The sequence below is a fragment of the Glossina fuscipes genome, unplaced genomic scaffold (assembly GCF_014805625.2).
Source record: "Glossina fuscipes isolate IAEA_lab_2018 unplaced genomic scaffold, Yale_Gfus_2 27, whole genome shotgun sequence".
In the NCBI taxonomy this organism is placed as follows: domain Eukaryota; kingdom Metazoa; phylum Arthropoda; class Insecta; order Diptera; family Glossinidae; genus Glossina; species Glossina fuscipes.
The window spans coordinates 9,009,531-9,029,537 of record NW_023998422.1 but is presented as its reverse complement, the minus strand read 5'-3'; the positions used below and the strand labels follow the sequence as shown (position 1 = coordinate 9,029,537).

Genomic DNA, 20,007 nt, shown 5'->3' with positions numbered 1-20,007 from the left:
AATTTTTTCCCAATCGTGGAAGTGCAAGTTCATGAAAATATATCTCCGCTTAAGGCTATCTTTTTCGAGATTCTTCCAACTGTTTAGGTGCTACATGTATGGTGACAGATAGATTATGCATGAGAATCGTAATTTTTAAATTTTATTAAAGTTTATATTCGCCGAGTTTCAGGTATGAGATCGACATTTGTGATCTACTAAGAAATAAGTAAGTGGACTTGATGTAACAGGCAGTCTCAGCGATGTATACACATTCGTGATTATCGTGCGCTAAGTCTCTCTTCATGCGCTTTTTTTTCAATTACGATTTCGATAGCGATCTCAAAACTTTGATTATCAGAATCAGCGAAATAATTCTGTTAGCTTAGCGGTTAACTTTGAATTTTCATTTTCATACTAAGTTACAAAAGTTCTAAAGTCAAATAAATGGCATAAGTTATTCGTTTCCAATTAACAAAAAACAGTTTTAGTTAAGATGACCTATGACGTATACTATATAAAACTATATATATAATATATATGGCTTTATGCTTGTACCGCAAATTGTAAGATGTTCTCAAGTCTAATGAAAATATAATTATTAGGTAAAGAAAAGAACTCTTGGCCACTTGGACGTGTGTGAAAGATGCAGTAAGTCTATACACGGGTAAAAACCAATTGGGACGTTTATTAATTCAGTCGAGAGTAATACTACTCTGAAAATGTGTCAAAATTCTGAATAATTTCATTTTATTCTGCAATATCACTGCCACCAAGGATATGTGTAATATTTACGATAGAAACCTATTATGAAAATCGCCAACATTCAAACGGCATGCTCTTTACCGCTGACATTGAAGGCATGCTGATCGAAGCCGGGCTGGAAAGAACGCCAGAATAATTGAGGTAGAAAAGAAGACAACGGTGAGAAATTTAATGAAGGAAGTTTCACTTGTAAGTCGTTACCCAAACTTTGGCACGTTGGTATGGTTTGACCCAACAACTGAAGTTAGTAAAAATAGTTCAGATCGGGCCATCTTTTCGACCACTATCCATATCACAATTTATCTTGAAAAATCTTAATATGAGTGATTGTGCAAATTGAATAGCTGCAGGGTATCTAAATCTAGACCGTTGCCTACTATAATGTTTTTGTTTATTTTTTATTCAATCGTTCGCATAGAAATATTATTTCCTTACACATTGTTCACACTGTGTCCTTTACATAGATTTGTTATGAAAAATCTGTTAATGCTGTTGAATGGAAAGCATTACCAATGTAAAAATTGTTACTCTCTGGCAACTCTGACATTACCGTTATAGGTGAATGCTCCGATTTAATGCAACTCTTACTACTCTTGCTGTTACTCTATTGGAATAGCACGCGACTCAATGAAAAGAATTTCTCATTTATTTCGCCTTCAAGTATGCATTGACTGACAGTAGTAGGAAAATCACTAGAAGACAAGATTCAAGGCTTTTCGGAATTTATAGGTGCTTCATTTTACTTGCATTCCGTTTAAAAAAAAAAAGAAAAAAAAAAGCAAAAGATATATTCGCGATGAGTGGTTGAAAAAAAAAAAACTTTGAACGAATCGTGTGTGATTAAGTAATCAACCAAAAACTAGAAGCAATAGAAATCAAATAATAAATTATTTAATTAATTAGAAAGTTTAAAAAATTTAATAAAATAATAAATCAGTGTAAAAATAGAAATGAACAACGATAAACGTAATAATGATAATAATAAAATAATTTATAACAAATTCAATAAGTCATGAGCAAGTAACGCAGATCAATTACAAAAAAGCACATTCTCACATCTTCACATATATATACATAACACGCACGGGCACACATACCACACATAGAGGCTTAAGCAAAAGAAGGATTGTAACCTAAAAGAGTTCAGCTTAATTTTTTTTTTTTTATTGGTTGCGAACATCGTAATAAATTGGAAAATTATTATTAAAAAAAAAAAAAAAAAAAAAAAAAAATACCCGAAATAGAATATGCAAAGTGATTGGAATTGAAAGCGGAAGCAGCACAACATTAACAAAATTAAAACAAATGAAAAATGGCCTCGGGTGATACGATTAGTAATATAGATCCGGATATATCATCCACATCAAATATAAAAAATACTGATAATCTAAGTCAAACAAGAGAAGGTTAATACTTAAAAATTTAATTTACAAAAAAATTTCCTTGTATTTTCATCTCTTCTGTTTAATTATAATGAATTAAAAAAAATAAATAAATAAAAGAAAAAAAATAAATAAAAAGATAAAGAAAAGAGCAAAAGTAACTTTTGATTGAATGAACTGAAAAATCAATGAATAGTTGAACTGACAGATTCAATGCATAACTCTTATTGGAAATTAACCAGGAAAAGAGAGCGAGAGAGAAACACATGGCGAGGGAGAGTTAGAGACAAAAAAAATTATTTTGCAAAGCGGAGAGTATTTCGAAACAAATATTAACATAAGAGTAAAAGATAGTAAGGAAAGAGGATAACAAAAGCAGCTCAATTCCTTAAAAAAAAAAAAAAAATTTTGTTTATCGTTTTTTTATTTATTTACGCTTTTGTTTTTTTTTTTTAAGTAATGTTCTTTGAATTATTAAAGATTATCATTTGTATTTAACATAAGCAAAAAATAACTACAAGTTTATAATAAACTATCGCTTTTTTTTTGTCCTTAACCGACTGTAGATGCCATGGATTCCTCATTGTCTGAGGTAAGTGGAACTTTCAACTATGAATGTAGTCTTTTAATGATCATCTTGCCTTGTTCTAGGCTCAAGGACAACGGCGTAATAAAGCCGATAAAGAAAGAAAAATAGGTCATAGGCGAGTGGGCGAAGGAGGCGAAATAACGTATAAGAAAATACAAACCTCTCAAATAATGGGCTCCATACAATTAGGGATACAACATACGGTATATATATCATTAGATCTTCACTTCATTATGCACATATATATATATATATATATATATATATTTACATATATAAATTTTTTTTTTCATATTCAAAGGTTGGTAGCTTAGCTTCGAAACCGAAACGTGATTTACTCATGATGGACTTTTGGGAAGTGGAAAGTATAACATTTCCTCCTGAGGGTTCTAGCCTTACGCCTGCCCACCATTATAGCGAATTCAGATATAAGATATATGCACCAATTGCATTTCGTTACTTTAGAGATCTTTTCGGCATACAACCGGATGATTTTATGGTAAGCATAAGACGACTTAACTTACTTAAAAACCTTGCATTTATGCCCTGCACAATTTGCGACACAAGGATAGATTAAATGCGGATGTATGCAAATCTCCGAAGAACTTGGCATGGACCTATCTTTTATTACACCCATCGACTCAGCTTCACTTTCCGGATCGATCTACACTTGTCTGTCTATCTGTCAATCCATCTGCGGGTCCGTCTTCCCGTCTGTCCGTCTATTCGTTTGTTTACCTTGTTTTCTGGTAGTCAACCTTTCGATCACAATTTGGTAAGCAGACATGTTTTGGCCCAAGGACAAACGCTTTGGAAATCATTCGGACCGGACGCTTTTTTCGATCGCTTCCAATGTAAGGACATATTTTGAACAGTCGTTATCTCAATAGCTATAGTTGGTGAAGTGGGGCCGTGTCCTACTGTAGTGTTTTAGACGGTTTTTTTATTTTCATAAAGTTTAGCCCAAAATTGGATAAGTAAGATTAGTTAGTACACATACTTGAAACTTGCAACTTAAAATTCTTCCTATTCCGCAAAGAGCACATCTTATTTCTTAAACAGGAACTGAGAGGCATGAACATACGTCTTGGATACATTGTAAAGTCCATATATGTAAAAGTAACGTAGATAGTGCAATAGATTTGTTCATGTTCATCTCTTGAGTGCAAAAAGAGCTATCACCTGAAGAGAACGTTGAAGATTTCAGTCATTTCAATGCAGCCTATCAATGAGCATAAAAATCGTCTGTCCAAGTTGAATATATATATATACCGAAGGCGCCTATCGGTAATTGAGGTGTATGTTGCTATTTTGTCTAAAGGTAGCTTCAGAGGCGTTCTATACTAGTAAATTCTAATGCGATTTCAGTATAACTGTCTCTCAATGTGCTTTTTTATAAGGGCGTAGTGGCAGCGCGCTGCCCTACAATGGGGCCATTGCCATTCCGGAACCGCTTTCACATTACCTCCAGGATCCTCACTCTATAATCCTTCCTTCCCGTCCTTGCTTGAGATTATGGTTTCGGATGTCGCGTTCGTGTGGCTTTAAGTCGAGGCATGTCTTGCACAAATCCGTCGCATTTCTTCCATCCTTTTTACGATGCCCATTAACATTACCGCTAGCAGGTTAGCTGGCGCAATTTCTATTCCCAGAGATTTGGAAAACGTGTTTCTCGAACATGCGAACATCCGGACAGACAGGGTATTGCGCGTCGCCGTTTATACCTTGACGCAGGTCTCAGGCGCTATCTGATCATAAATTGAAACGCTACAAACGTCTCGAAAAATTTGAATGACAAGTGAAAAAATGTCTCACCTATCTGTCTCTCTGGCCGTCTATCTGATCGTCTTTGTGTCAGTCTGCCTGCCAATCTATGTATGCAGATGCTCGTCTGTGTAATGTTTGTGACTAACTTCTCCTCAGTCACAAAATTTAGGATATCGATTCCAAAATTTTGCAAAAACACTAGACATTGTTGTCCATCGGCTAGCATTGAAAATATATCCAATCGGTCGGAAAGCACACGTATAACACAAAGTGAACCGAGAACAACTTCCCTCTTCGGGTTTTTTTCACTCAAGATAAATATTTCCACGCATACTCTTTGGATAGTCCTACTTGCACCTATATGAGAGTGGGATATGGAATGACCATGTCCCGGCAATATTAAGTCTTAACGTTTTTTTAGTTATCACTAACTATTTAAGTACTTTAAAAGTATCATAAAAAGATATCCCGTTGAAACAGAAATTAAGTATTCAGAATATAATACATTTAGTATTTGAAGTAAAAAAAAAATCATTTAATGATTTTCAATAACATAATGCTCAAAGGCATTAGAAAGTTATTGTAAGATACACGATGTCGATACGTAATAAAAATAGCCATGCAAAGGGTTCAAAAATATCGAAATTACATTTTTTTGTTTTTTTTCTTCGAACCTTCGAAGAAAAAAAGTGTAGAGAGATGGGTATAGAAGATTCGGCCATAGTCGAAAATCATTTCCTCCTATGTTTTTTACTATTAATATTTCTTCTTCATTTTTAGATGTCAATGTGTTCTTCTCCGTTACGCGAACTTTCCAATCCAGGGGCTTCTGGTTCAATATTTTATTTAACGGACGATGATGAGTTTATAATCAAAACCGTACAACATAAAGAAGGAGAATTTCTGCAAAAATTGCTGCCGGGGTAAATATGCAATAAGAGTATAAAGTAAGATTAGTAACGTACATAAAAGCTGTTAGGACTTACAATTTCAACCAAAGCCCAACAAGATAACCTACATTTTTCTAGGTTTGGTGTTGTGCTAAAAATGTCTTCGCTAAGCAAAAAAAAAAAAAAAAAACAATAAAATAAATATAAAAATCAGAAAAACCAAACAAACAACCACAGTATTGTTACTAATTGTCATACAGAGTTGCGTTCAGTACACGCAATGAAAGGCGGCAATTTACAAATCGAGTTATAACAGATACATAACAGATACATAACCTCACTCAAATTTTGTCATATTTCTTAGAGGACCGCGAAAGCTAATAGAAAATCCTAATTTTATTCAAAAAAACAGATCGGAAAGTTGAATTGACTTCCGACAGGAATTTTTGTGTCTGCAAAATAAGAATTTTGTAAGATATTTTGTTAAGTGAGGGCGCGATCCTTTGAAAACTTAACTGACATTTTCCATGTTCTTCCAAATTTTATTTTAATATCTGCCACCGCAATTTTTTATCTATTACGGTCGTGGTTACAGGGACCGGACAAATGCGATTTTAAACAAATATAATACTAATAAGCTAAGGGAATATACGCGTAGCTTTCTATGTATGCTCCAGGAAGAGACAGCGGAAGTACCGATAAGAATAAATTGGTAGTAAACTTTTAACGGAATCCACGGTCAAATATTTCTTAAATTTTTTTAAAGGCAACTGTACTCTACAGCACTTGTGGTACACGGGTATACCAAGGTTGTGGATATATACAAGACCCGGCAGAACTTGTCTAAGTCAGAATCACTTTCTCAATCAAACTAAGTTTACCCGTCTGTCCGTCTTGTATTCTTATATTCAATCTATAGGTCGCGATTTTTGAGATATTTGCAAACAATTTGGCAGACCAACCAATGCCATTGAAAATGATTGAGATCGTACCACTTTTTCGATCACTTCCAATATTATGTTTCATTTTGGAAGGTCGCTTTATGAATAACTGTATTAAGGGAAACGTTGTAGGGTACACCGTGGCCCACTATAATATTTGTACTTGTTTTCTTTACTTCATTATCATAAGAAGAACATATGTACATAGATATTATAGATCATTTTTCTATCCAAGTTTTTTATGGAGGTTCATGACTAAATGAACTTAAAATTCTTTCGATGATCTTTTCAGTTACTATATGAATCTTAATCAAAATCCGCGTACTTTGTTGCCAAAATTTTTTGGTTTATATTGCTTGCAATCAAGTAACGGGAAAAATATACGTTTAGTTGTTATGAATAATTTGCTGCCGTCTTATGTAAAAATGCATCTCAAGTATGATCTCAAAGGTTCGACATTTAAACGTAAAGCCTCTAAGGCGGAACGTGCCAAAAAATCGCCAACATATAAAGATCTAGATTTTATGGAGCATCATCCGAATGGTATCTTCCTGGAGGCTGAAACTTATTCAGCCCTAATTAAAACCATTCAACGGGATTGCACAGTTTTAGAATCGTTTAAAATTATGGACTATTCGTTATTAGTTGGTATACATAATTTGGATTTGGCTACAAAAGAGAAACAAAAGATACAAAGGCCGCCGCAAAAAATTCAATACCAAACTGAAGAATCGGACAATGAAGAAACAACGCCAACGGTGGCCAAAGCAAATGAAACAAATTCGGACAATAATGAAGACGATACACAAAGCAATATAAATCGGAATAGGTAAGACAAAGAAGAAGAAGAAGACGAAAAAGATATTGTAAAATTGAAAAATGAACTAAGTAATAAATCAATTTAGTATGGCTTACAGATCGAACAGACAACGTTTGGTTGCTCATTCTACCGCCATGGAAAGTATACAGGCCGAAAGCGAACCGATAGACGACGAAGATGATATGCCGTAAGTAATAGATAGATATCGTGAAACTTAAACGATAAAAGTATAACAAGATGTTGTGATTTTTTTAAATACAGACCTGGTGGTATACCGGCACGTAGCGAAAAAGGCGAACGCTTGTTATTGTTCGTTGGTATTATAGATATTTTGCAATCGTATCGTTTAAAAAAGAAACTGGAACATACCTTTAAAAGTATTATACACGATGGCGTAAGTAAGGAGGAATCATTAAAAAAAAGCTGTTATGAACTTAACTCTCTTATTCGAATGACTTATTTAAAGGATACCGTTTCGGTTTGTCGTCCATCATTTTATGCTCAAAGATTTCAAAATTTTATGGCCAAAACCGTGTTTCGTAAAATACCATCACGTAAGTTTATTTTCCATTTTTCGTTTTTTGAAAGAATCGACGAGAAATTCAAGCACTGTACGCGGCAATCATTGTTGATCGCATATACAGTGCTGCATTTTGGTTCCAATTAAGCGCATTCATTCATATATAATGATGGAATGATGGCTGGCTAGTAAGTTGAAATCATGCTGCTAATCTCAAAATCAATTCACATATATATCTATCATTTGTGTGTGTGTATTTTTTTTTTTTTTTTCATTTATTTATTTAATTGAATCATACCGCTTATGCACACCACCACAAATCAAACTGCAAGTGGATCTCCCCGAGATCAAAGGAAACCATAGAAAATTTCGTACCTTGGTTACCAGTTATATAGGTAAATGATAATTGTGCATCCAATAGACTTAAAACTTCCAAACTACCAGATTCCTCTTTATAACCTCAAAAAAATAAATAAATAAATAAATAAAACTATTAATAATCTAAATATTTCAAGGATCTCAGATTATTATACGGTTAAGTTTTTCTTTCTTTATCCCGTTTGAGATAAAAAAAAAAACTAATTAAAAAAATTAAAGAAAAATTTTTTTATTAAAAAAAAAAAGTTAAATTAAAAAACGATAAATATTTTTTTAAAGTCCATACATTTTTTCATTTAAATTTGTTTGCTTTGCTTTTGTTTTTATTTGTTCTTTGATTTTTTTTTTTTTTTGTTATTAAGTTTTAGATAATTAAAAAAATTGTTACTTAACTTGCAATTATAGCTCTTAAGCATTCACCTTCCAAACGAAAGAGTTTATCAAAAGCAATACAACGTTCAATCGAGAGCGATAATGACGCGAAGAGTAAGTGTCAAATGAATTCACTTTTTAGCTTCCTAGTGACTATCCTCGATAATTTCTCTAATCCAGCCGATTACAGCTATCACGAACGTCACAGCCACAATCATCCGCCTAGTTTACATGCTAATAAGAAAACTCTCCTTACCGCCCACAAGACCGCCTTGGCCACAACAGCTGGAGGTGAAGGCGGAGCTAGCTCTTCAACGGCACTCACTACGGCAGTCACAAAGTCTTCAAAGGCGCCACCTGTAAAGCAAAGGGGCCCAGCTCCGCCATCTAGCGGTGGTAATGCTCTTAAAGCCAAAGTCCCACCGCCTGTACCGCCTAGAGGATCACCGCGAAAACGTGACAGCGATAGTGGAGTTCATGGGACGGAGCCATCTACTCGCACACTTTCGACACCAGGTAGTAAAGTTAATGCAAACAATTTTCTTAAACCAGACACGTTATCAAACAATCTCAACAACTCCTTGCCCAAGAAGGTGAACAGAAAGGAATTAAAAGTCGACGATCTAAAACCTCCGCCTCGATTCGGCGAACACCGCTCTCCAAGTAACGTTCACGATTGGTTGGAGCTACATGAAATGTTCAGCGTCGAAAATGGTCATACAAATCAAGAACTTCCACCCCGTCCACCGCCGCCGCAATCAACATTACCAAAAACGGAATCTTCTACACAACCTCATCCTTTACCGTTACAATTACAACATCTTACGCGTCGCGAATCGATGCAATCCGCATCGTCAAGCGTTTACTCTGCCGCCCGTTCGCGTACCTCACACACGCGCTTACGTAGTCATGTGGATATATTTCAGCGTCAAAATAGTTTACTTTCCCGTAGTGATCGGTCTTCGGTGGCTTCGATTGTCCATAGCTTTCCACCCATAAGACCTCTGGAAAGTGAAATAATCGTTTCTCCGTACAGTCGCGAATTGCGGGAAAGTCGTCGCCTTAAAAAGCGAGAGAAACGTGTACAATATTTACATTATGCAGGAGCAGCTTTAGCTGATAACGAAGAAGTGGACGCCAATGATTTAGGTGATAACTTGTTACAGTCAGTGCATGCTTTTATGGAGGTTAAGGAAGATTTGGAAAAAACGCGTTGGCCTAAGAAAACTCGCTTGAGACCAGCACCGGCGCCTCCAACATCGGCGCAGACACAGATTTCACCTACAGGCAAACATGCGCGACTGGGCAATAAACGAGGCAACGTACCATCGACCATAAGCGAAGGCTTTCCATCTAGTTATAGTTTGAACCCTTTAAATAGCAGACGTAGTAGTTTTGTTTAATTTTACGTTAAAGAGCTTTTTAAGTCTGTCTCTCTCTCTCTCTTTCTCTCTCCATCTTTGTGTCTGTTTCTCATGAAATGCTGCTTGAATTTTTTTTTAGTTAATTTGTTTTTTCATTTCATGTTCGGCTCATTTTGTATCGCTAGGCACAACGCCATCATGCAGTTCTACACCACCACCCGCCTTCGACGATATCTCAGAGGATAGCTATAACAAACATAGTACCTCATCAATATCGAGGCGTTCTCATCAACATCAACACCATCATCATAATCAACAACAGCAACAACAACAACAACAACATCAGTATCATCACTCCTACAGTCAACCGCACGACCCGTATCATGAACGTAAAATGAATGTCGGTCCAGCTTATCGTTCAACGTCATCGTCTTCGCAAAGAGACGACATGATTAGGTAAGAAAGAAGAAGAGAAAGGAGAGAAATCAAACATTCCTATATTAATGAACATCATCTAGCTTATACTGATTATTATTACTATGTATGCACGACAACAAAAATAATTGGCTATGCACTTTATCACCAGTAGTTGATTTGTGATTTGATTGAGTGGTTTATGATTTTCTAGTGTATCCGAAATACATTTAGACACGTATTTAGCCGTAGATACATCATCGAGTAGTCAATATGGATCGAGAGGCGGTCTAGCCTGGACACCGCCGGCCTCTGGCGAAGGCTCAACACCCACCTGGACCGAAGGAACACCAAGTTTCACGGAATCTAGTTCAAGCGGAGAATTTGGTAAACATATATCTATCTTAGCGATTCAATTAAATATCTATTTTATTATTCATCGTTACTTTCTTTCTCTTTCTCTCTCTCTCTCTCTCTCTCTCTCTAATTCATTTTTTTACAAAAATAAAATGATTTTTGTATGCAAAATAGAGCATTTCTCACCAATAAACTCGACAAAAATTGATCGTTATAAACCAACAGTGGAGGATGCCATCAATTCTCTATCATCGGAAATGGTAGATTTTATCAATAATTCATTAATTTTTTAAATTGTTCTCTTTAACTTAACAAAAAACTTAAACTTATTATAGATTAACTAACCAGTTACGGCCAAATATTTAAAGTAAAACGTATGTGAAATCAATGCCAGAGCCTGATGTCTGTTGTTACCCTTTATCTTTCATATACATACACACGTGGATGCGTATGCATACATATTCATAAACGTTTAAATATAAACAAAAAACAAAAATAGGAAAAAGTTGAGAGAATTTGTGTTCATTTTGTAGGCTATAGAAAAAATGAGAGCAGAAGAAGAAATATCGGGAAAGAAAAATTTGCAGATCATCTCATCATGTCATTGTAATGAAACATTCGCGAAATTGCATGATGATGGAATATTTAGGCGAAGCTAGATATATATAAAATGCTCGCGCGTACAAAGCTCACTTTCATTCTTTTCTTTTCTTTCTTTTTTTTTTTTTGTTATTTGTTTTGTTTTATTTTTACAAAAGCAAATCAGAAAACTTCATCCTTAAGTTTATAAACGAATAGTAAAACTACGTATACTCCTTGAAGGCAGTAGAGGGAGATATTTAAAGTACAAAAAACAAGCGAGATTAAAGCGAACATAGATATTCAACATCGAAAACCAGTAGGCAGCAATGTTTGCTTTAAAGCGAGTATAGATGTTTGACATGACACGCCAATGAGAATATGATGGTGAACGAGATATTCGACACCGAAAACAAATAACAAAACTATATTCATCCTACGATGAATATGGATATTTAAAAAATTGAGAAATTACATTTCTTTTCGGCCAAGATCGAAAAGAAGCGTGAAGTTGTGTTCACGTTGAGACGTATATGAAGGTTTGACATAAGAAACATCTAAGGAAACTATATTCAATAAAGCGTGAATGCACTAAAACTATGTTTTCACCTTAGCTATGCTCCCTTTACGACAAAATGTCCATATTGGCTATCAAAACTAATTAGTTAAACTACATTCACATTAGAAGGCGTGTACGTATACTCAATACGAAAGATAAGTAAGAAACTGTGTTCCCCTTAAGACGATCATCATATCAAAGTTATTCGGCATCAATAGGAAAGTATCCGTCGTAAACAGGAAATATTTTTTATATTTAACTATAGTTTTCGACTATCTTGAAAGCAAAAAAATGTCTGCTCACAAAATCTGACGTCAAACAAACTCACTGTATTGTTGTATTGAGTATACTCATCTTATGTATACCATGTGCCAAGTTTCAGTTTGCCACCTCAATTTTTGTTAAACACTAAAAGTGACAAGCAAACAAACAGAAGGGCGGACGGACGCCTTAGGAGTCTACTACATTTTGCGGGAGCTTCAACCTCCGCTCGTTTTTTTTTAATATGACTCTTCACACGAGGTATATACCCAACGTGCATATAAAGGAAGGGCTAGAGATGTGAAAGATGTGATAGGAAAGGAAAAGGATGGAACAGTAGGTTAAGGGGTGTATTCCGGGTAAGCGTTAAGCTTTTGCCTAGTCTGAGTACTTTATGGTATTTACTAAAAGGCTCAACAATGGACACATGTGCAGAAGGATGAACGCCTAACTAAGGCTGCGTGCGCTTCACAACTAGATACCTTACAACTCTGAATCTACATTATACATATAGATGTGGCATTATAAATGAGATAATGGCATAATTAAGCTCTTGTCCTTAGCCGAAGATTATAAAACACCGTACATTTTTTCAACCAAACCGCTTTTATACTCTACACCACCTTTGGCAAGCTTTGTGCGGATCTTGAGACTTGAGATGCCCTCACCTTTTATAAAACCGATCGATTCAGAATCATTTTTTTAAATTTTGTCCGTCCATATGTCCGCCTTGCTTACTTGTGTTCAACCTAAATGCCGCAATTTTTTGAGATATTTTGATGAAAATTGGCACACTAACGTATATCGACTAAAGGGCAAAGGCTATTGAAAATAGTTCGAAGTGAACCATTTTTATGACAACTTCCCATATAACGCCTAATTTTAAGAAGTTTTTCATATAAGTAACTATGAGGCGGGATATGGTATTTTATGGTGGGCTTTGCTCCACTGTACGTAATGTACGTTTTTACTTGTTGAAACATGTGAGGAACGAAATCGTTCTATTGTTTCTCTTTTTTATAATTTTGTTATCATTACCGTCTATCAATAATTTAAGATCATGACACGTTAATATTCTTCACATTAGTATACAAAACATAATGGAAAATCATGAAAATATTCCTGTGAGTATTCCTTTAAAACTTAATACAGATTAACCTAGGAATTAAAGGGCCTTTTCCGTAATGTCTGATCCCCAGGTTTAGCGGACCAATCAAACAATCCCGAAGCGGGGATGGCCCTTAAGCTCGTTGTAGTTAGGTATGCCAGAAAAGCCTTACGCCTGACTTATTGACTGAAAATCACTTTAACCATAGCATACACTTTATCATAATTCTATAACTAATTATTTCATTTAAGAATTTTTTTGATCCTCAAATATTTAAAATGCAATGAACTTTTCAATTAATTAATACGTATTTCTTTCTCGTTTTAAATTAACTTCTATTTATTAACAATAATTTTTTGTGGTTTGATATCTTCGAAGAATGTTAATGTTAATTAAAGTAATAATTTTTTTTTTTCTTGCTCTTAATCAATAATTCGCGCGTATATTAAACTATTAATTGCTCCTTATATAAAATATTAAAATATAAATAAGCAAAAAAATAAAAAAAAATAAATTCATTTTCGGTCTGAACCGATTATTTCATATTCACCATCTTTTAAATGAGTTTACGCCAAGTCTCAAACGAAGAAAAACCCAAAAAAAAAAGAAAACATACTCCACAAATGAGCTTAATTTTTATGTAATCGTTTTTTCTAAATTTCAGAAGAATTTTCATCGTTTATTGCTAAGAACATTTCAATATTTTTCTCATTATACCTTATGCCACATGTGGTAAAGGCTTGTACAGATGTATACAACAAGCCGATGACACACCTTTTATTAGGCCAACCGATTCGGAATCACCTTCTGATTCAGAACCACACCCTCAACCGATCTGAGCTCTTGTGTCCATCTGGCTGTTCGTCCGTCCATCGATGCGTCCGTTTGTCTTGTTTTTCTTTTTCATTCAAACTACAGATCGCAATTTTTGGGACATTTCGATCAAGTTTAGTACATGTCTCAGCCCAAGGACGAAGCCTCCTGAAAACGGTTTTTATCGGACCGCTGTTTCGATCACTTCCCGTATAATTAGCACCTTTCTTTAGAGAGACATTATATAAATAACTGTAGGGTGGTCTAAAGTATTTAATGTTGATCCATGTCCCACTCGTCGTGTTTTTACTTGTTACAAATTTTATAGCGAAGTTGGATCACTGATCGGTAGAATAAACTTCTATATTACATTAAATATATCAGGAATACAAGTGTAAGGTTTCAATATTCTATCACGATTTTGGGGGCTGAGAACGAAGGCGAAAGTCTTGAACGAAAAATCCCATTGTGAATAAAAACTTATGCAATTCATAGAAACCACGATTCTTATTTATGGATCTTGGCAAAGAAAATCCAGGATATTTCTCACGCTAAGTGAGCACAAACAAAAAAAATATAATAAACTTCCACTAAATTTCATCGATTTATTGGAAACAGTCGAAATAAATTAAACGTTTTTACGATTTCTTAATTCTTGTTAGGCGAACGGACCTAGTGCTGCACCTTCAATCTTGAATTCAAAGAAGAGCTCATATACCAAGTCTCAAGATTGTGACAGAATTTCACCAATCCGCCGATTTCTTTGCTCCTTCAAATATTCTAAATAAATTAAACCTACTTTTGGAATGGATCTACGGATTAACAGCGTCTATTCGGGGCTAATCCACTAAGTTTCAATATTTCGACACTCATCGATTTCCTTTCCTTTCTAAGCATTTGAAATGGTTTGGATCCAATTATAGACTTGATGAAACGAACTGAATCAAGATCATTTCAATAATCGATGGATATCTTTTGTTTTCTAAGCATTTAGGTCCATTTCTAGACTTGACCAAAGAAGCTATATCTACACTAGATTAAAATTTGATACCCCGAACTGAAACAAGATCAATTCAATAACTAATTAATTTTTTTGGCTGCTTAACTATTCGCAATGGAGTAGACCTGTTTTCAGATTTGGTTGATGGATTCAAGTCAAGAATCGATCAGTTTCTTTAAAAACTCAAAATGGGTTAGATTTACTTTTAGACTTCCCCTTCTTAATTAAGAATTTTCTACAACAAACAAGTCCTCGGTTAAACCAAGTAGCATGACAAAATCCTATCTCAAAGCTCGAATAGATATTTGGAGATGTTGACAGAGCGTTCCATTCTATCGTTGAGCAGTTTTTACTTGAAAGGTTCAAAAATTAGGTAAGAAAACGCAAATCTATAAAGATATTCTATCCTATATGGAACTCATGGTGGTGGATGTACATTGACTTGAGATCTTTATCCAAATATATTTATTTGTTAATTTATTTATTTTTTTCGTGAACAAACGATAAATTGTACAATAAATTTCATGTTAATTAATTAAAAAGCCATAGATATCCTATTATAAATACTTACATATACTAATAAAAAAATGAATATATACAAACTTACAAACCATATATACATATATATATATATATGTTGTGATTTATTGTTAGCAAAAATTGAAAAGTAAAATATTTGTTTTTCTCAAAAATTAATAACCAAAATTATTGTTCAACTCTTACGCATACAAATAATAGAAAAAAAGGAAAAAAAAACAAGTACGTTCACGTTCATAAAACGATAATATATGTTCATGGCTAATGTGCGTACAAAGGAAAACATTACGTAAATAAATTGGAAAATTTTACAAAAATGTATGCACATCCATACTTACTTACACAAATGTACATGTTTGTGTATGTGTATGTATGTATGCATGTATGTATGTATGTATGTGTGCGTGTATGTGTGTGCGTGCGTGTGTGTGTCTTTATTTGCTATAGATGAAAATCTGAACTGAAAGCGGAAAACTCTAAAAAAATTGAAAAACTGTTGACCTATGTACAATATTTAATTAATAAATAATATGAATAGTAAAAATCAAAAAAGAATAAGTAAGAAAATTACATTCGGTCCTGACCGAATCTTTTACACCCATCACCTAAAAAGGATTTAAAAAAAAGGAAAAGAACTAAATTTTCACACCCTATAATATTGGGTGGGCGCGGTTGGATTTCTCCATTTTCAGAATAAAAGCGAAAATTGATATGATGAAGGTGCGAAGGTGTTCAGACTTTTTGTATCGCAGGCAGACATGCTGTTCGACAGGTTTGAGCAATTTTAAAATTCTTTTACAAATTTCTAAGCATTTCATCTTTGCGAAGGGGACAATGATACTACGCAGTTGGGCAGACGAATAGATGGGCAGGCGAACACACTTAGGTTTATTCCGCATTTGAATCTACTAAGAATTTATATATTTTATGGAGTAGTTGCAGTTTGCTTCTACGCATTAGAAATGTACTGAAAAAAAATTAAATTTTAATATAGTTTAGCATTGGGTAGGCGTGGCCAATTTTTCCCATTTTTGCACAAGTAAAACCAAAAACCCAATTCTGAATTCCTTTTGAGAGACAGAGATGTTCTCAATTTAGATTGTACTGCAGGTGTGTCCTTCTACGTACCGGGCCCATTTTCAATACGAACTTGAGTGCAGAAACTTCCAGTGCTTTTGCTAAATTTCAAATCAATTACTTCATTTCTGTGGTCAGAGGAATATTTACAATCCATAGCAGACGCACTTCCATAACTCGTTTCAGAATTTGATGCTAATCAAGAGTATGTTCACTTCTTGCAGTCTCTGAAGAGTCCTACTGGGCATTGCAAACGTTTTGAGAATATGAATACACCGGAGAATCCAAAAAATTATATTCACTTCTCCCTTCTGATTATCACGTATTCAAAGTGTAAAGTATTTCGTTAGTTTTCTGAGCATAAAAACGGTCGATCCCCACTTTTTTGCACAATCGTGGGAAATACTTACACAATACAAATTTTAGGTCGCACAATATCTCCTATAGTCCATGTCCATATTTGCTGAGGGATAATACAACTATTGACGCAGGTGAAGAAAGCGCACATATTTTAAGCTAAAATGTCTTTGCTGACTTACGATTTATTTAAAAAAAAAGAACAAATAACATAAGTATTAAAACTAAAAAACATTAGGAGCACATGTAAAACCAACTAAGCCTTTAACTACGATCATAAAACCAAAAAAGACTAAGTTGTTGATATTAACTGCCACGCACAGTTATAGTACAAGCAATGAAAGATTCAAAAATAGAAATCGAGTTGTAACGATTTTCGGAAACATTACGAAACTTCTGGTTTTTGATATGTCTTGAAAAATGCTGAAACATATCAGAAAATCCCGATTTCCTTACTGTTTCCTTTTTTTATCACCACCGGGGCAAATACGTCCTCCCCATGTGCATGAAACATTAAATCAATTATAAAAAAATGTTATCGGAGCGAAGATAGCCCAACAAGACAGGCCACATTTTTTGAAGGGTTGTGTCTTGGCTAAAAATGTTCATATTAATTTCTAACGAAGGCAAATAAGTTTACTTAGCACAGTGCACTAACTTCATATCAGAAACTATTGTTCTCCAAATATCTGATAAAGATTGTGAAGTAATATAGATGGTCATAGATGGAGCACATCCATTTTCACACCTCACCTAGCGTCAGCTTTCCTTCCTTAATCCTTTCAAAACACACGAGAAACGCACCAACAACAAACGGACGCACTATGTCTGGCTTTCAAACCATTAACCTCAGGGTGCCCAATGGCACACGGAGTGTGAAACACTCAAACTCCCCGAGGTTAATAATCCTCGCAACATACCGTGCCGAAGTCGACGCGCACGTTGCCATGAGGAATATTAAATCCTCGAGCAGCAGACGAAATACGTAATGGTCGCATCTCCGCTCTGCTGAGAGCGAGGCACTATCTAAAACTCCTGCCTTCTTGTGGGTAAGGCACCCGATTGCGATGCAACTCCACACCAAGCAAAAGCTCTTCCCGCGATTTTTGGGCTCAGCAAAAGCTTATAAAAATTCCCGGTCAGACTTTCTAGGTCCCATAAGACCTGCACTCGGCAAGAGATAGTCATTTGAAAGAAACCAGCCTATACCATGCGCGTGGGCATAGTATTCTCACTGGGTGGAGCGAGGCCTATCTCAACCTCTTAGGATAAATTTTTGTGGACAGAGTCCGTAGACCGAGTGTACAAGAATAGCGATGTAGGAAAAGCCTGGAATCGGATTTCTCCATATCACCAACCAGAAAGAGGAAGCCTCAGGTAAGACTTAAGAACTCCATGCAGCTCCGAATCCCCTGTTGTTCAGTCATTGTCGCCGTACAAGAAGAGCACGGAAGAGGATCAGACAGAGTTTTCCAGATCAAGTCTCTCGGCGCTGCGTCTGATGAACGCCCGCGTAGCATACGCGCTCAAAGCTACCACCGTCTCAGAAGTAGAGAGGGTCAGACTGAGGCCAAAGTTCCCATTCGTCTGTCGTATACCCATTGCTTCCAAGTCTCTGAGATCCGGACACTTGGAGCATAAACACAAAATGTCCAACCAATGTTCAGACATGCCCCAGCTCCCGACAGACCTCTCTTATGCAGATATGCATTAAGGGATCCGTGGCCCGTAAGCAGAAACCCTATGTGAAGCCTAAAGCTAAAATCTGAATGTGTTCTACGTACGAGACTTCGCGGATAAATTCAAAGGTCACTCTGCCTTTTGAACTGTTTTCCCAATGAGATTGCCGTGAGGCACGGAAAAGTTCCCTTAAAAGCGTGATGCCCGTCAGTTGGCTGATTTGACTTTTATTTTTTTTTCTCTATTTTCTGTTTTGCACACACTCAATAAATATAACTTTATAGCTTTTTTTTCTGTTTGACTTTTATTTTTTTTTTTTCAATATTTTTTTTGCACACACACACTTGCTTACAGTTCTTCTAGCGAAACGATTTGTTTTTGAATCGCCGCCATCTCCTTTTTCTCTTTCCTATTAAGAATTCCCATTTCCACAAACGTTTCGTAACACTCACCAATACCATAACATTTGACACAACATCTATGATAATATATTTAGATATGATGATATAAACTAATAAAAACGATTTCCCACATCATAAAAAAAATAAATATTTGAAACAGAGCGATATATAACATTGACGAAAGAATAATAAAAATTTTGTTCTCAATAAACGAAAATTGTAAATATCCTCTACCATAATTAGTATTATTATAATTATTATGGAGCATTATTTTCGTATAGGATTAGTTTAGATTAGTTTTCTTTTCCTTCTACGCTATATTTTTCCAAAAAAGTGGGAATATGCATTGTATTAATTATCAGTTCAATAAAAAGGAGTTATCATATACATATTTACCTTACCTTCAGTATATTATTACAATTGTTAAAATTTCCCTTATTGGATATGTTCTTAACAGCACAGGAAACCACCAAATCAATTTCCAATAATATCCTACAAACATTTTACCTAATTCCGTGTGATAATAGCATAATGAGTACTTTTTTTTACAGCGCTGCAAACGAGCGCTGAAATTTCTAGAAATCTCATTTCAAACACTTAACCCAAAACAAACGATCATGTCTACTGGTAATTTTTTAATTTTTATTTTTTTAGATCAAATAAATGAAAATTTTACTTTTTTTTAGTGAAACAAGAAAGTCGAGAAAAAAATAGGGCCCGGCATCGCCGACGATCAGCGTCCAGGTGTTTGCCCAGGTGTACATGAGCGCCGGGGCAGACGCTCAAGCATCCACACCTCGGGTGCAGACGAGCGCAGGGACAGGCGCCTAGTGAGCGTAGGTGCGCTCAGGTGGGGGGAAAGCATACCGTTAATGTAAATAAAGAAGAAAATTTAGATACTAAACAACCACAAATACCTTTACGTACCAAATAAGTATCCCGGCGACGTTCTGAAAGTTATATTAATCCTCAAAAGTCCAATAATTTAAATGAAGGTGAGATTGAATTGCAGCAAGTAAATGAACCTCGGACGGTCTAAAATAAAAATATAAATATATATGAAAATTACTTAATAATATAAATTTTATTTGAAAATA

The 20,007-nt window shown here is 35.0% G+C and overlaps 1 protein-coding gene across 11 annotated transcripts; it reads left to right on the top strand.

The window, feature by feature from the left end:
• The first annotated feature begins 1,385 nt into the window (after window positions 1-1,385).
• LOC119635673 (phosphatidylinositol 4-phosphate 5-kinase type-1 alpha) lies at window positions 1,386-19,928 on the top strand. Of its 11 annotated transcripts, XR_005247099.1 has the most exons (18): window positions 1,386-2,150; window positions 2,693-2,718; window positions 2,778-2,918; window positions 3,017-3,214; window positions 5,263-5,405; window positions 6,606-7,142; window positions 7,219-7,320; window positions 7,395-7,527; window positions 7,600-7,687; window positions 7,986-8,048; window positions 8,437-8,517; window positions 8,584-8,919; window positions 9,953-10,223; window positions 10,396-10,568; window positions 10,713-10,798; window positions 10,874-10,912; window positions 19,462-19,537; window positions 19,597-19,927. XR_005247099.1 is itself a non-coding variant. In XM_038030615.1 (17 exons), the coding sequence occupies exons 1-16, from the start codon at window positions 2,057-2,059 to the stop codon at window positions 10,880-10,882; spliced, it is 2,481 nt and encodes an 826-aa protein (XP_037886543.1). In that variant the 5' UTR covers window positions 1,386-2,056; the 3' UTR covers window positions 10,883-10,912; window positions 19,462-19,928. The 11 variants fall into 11 exon arrangements, 10 of the variants coding, with proteins under 10 accessions (XP_037886543.1, XP_037886542.1, XP_037886545.1 ...); XM_038030615.1 differs by having other exon boundaries at window positions 19,462-19,928; XM_038030614.1 differs by lacking the exons at window positions 19,462-19,537; window positions 19,597-19,927 and having other exon boundaries at window positions 10,874-15,446.
• The last annotated feature ends 79 nt before the right edge of the window (window positions 19,929-20,007 follow it).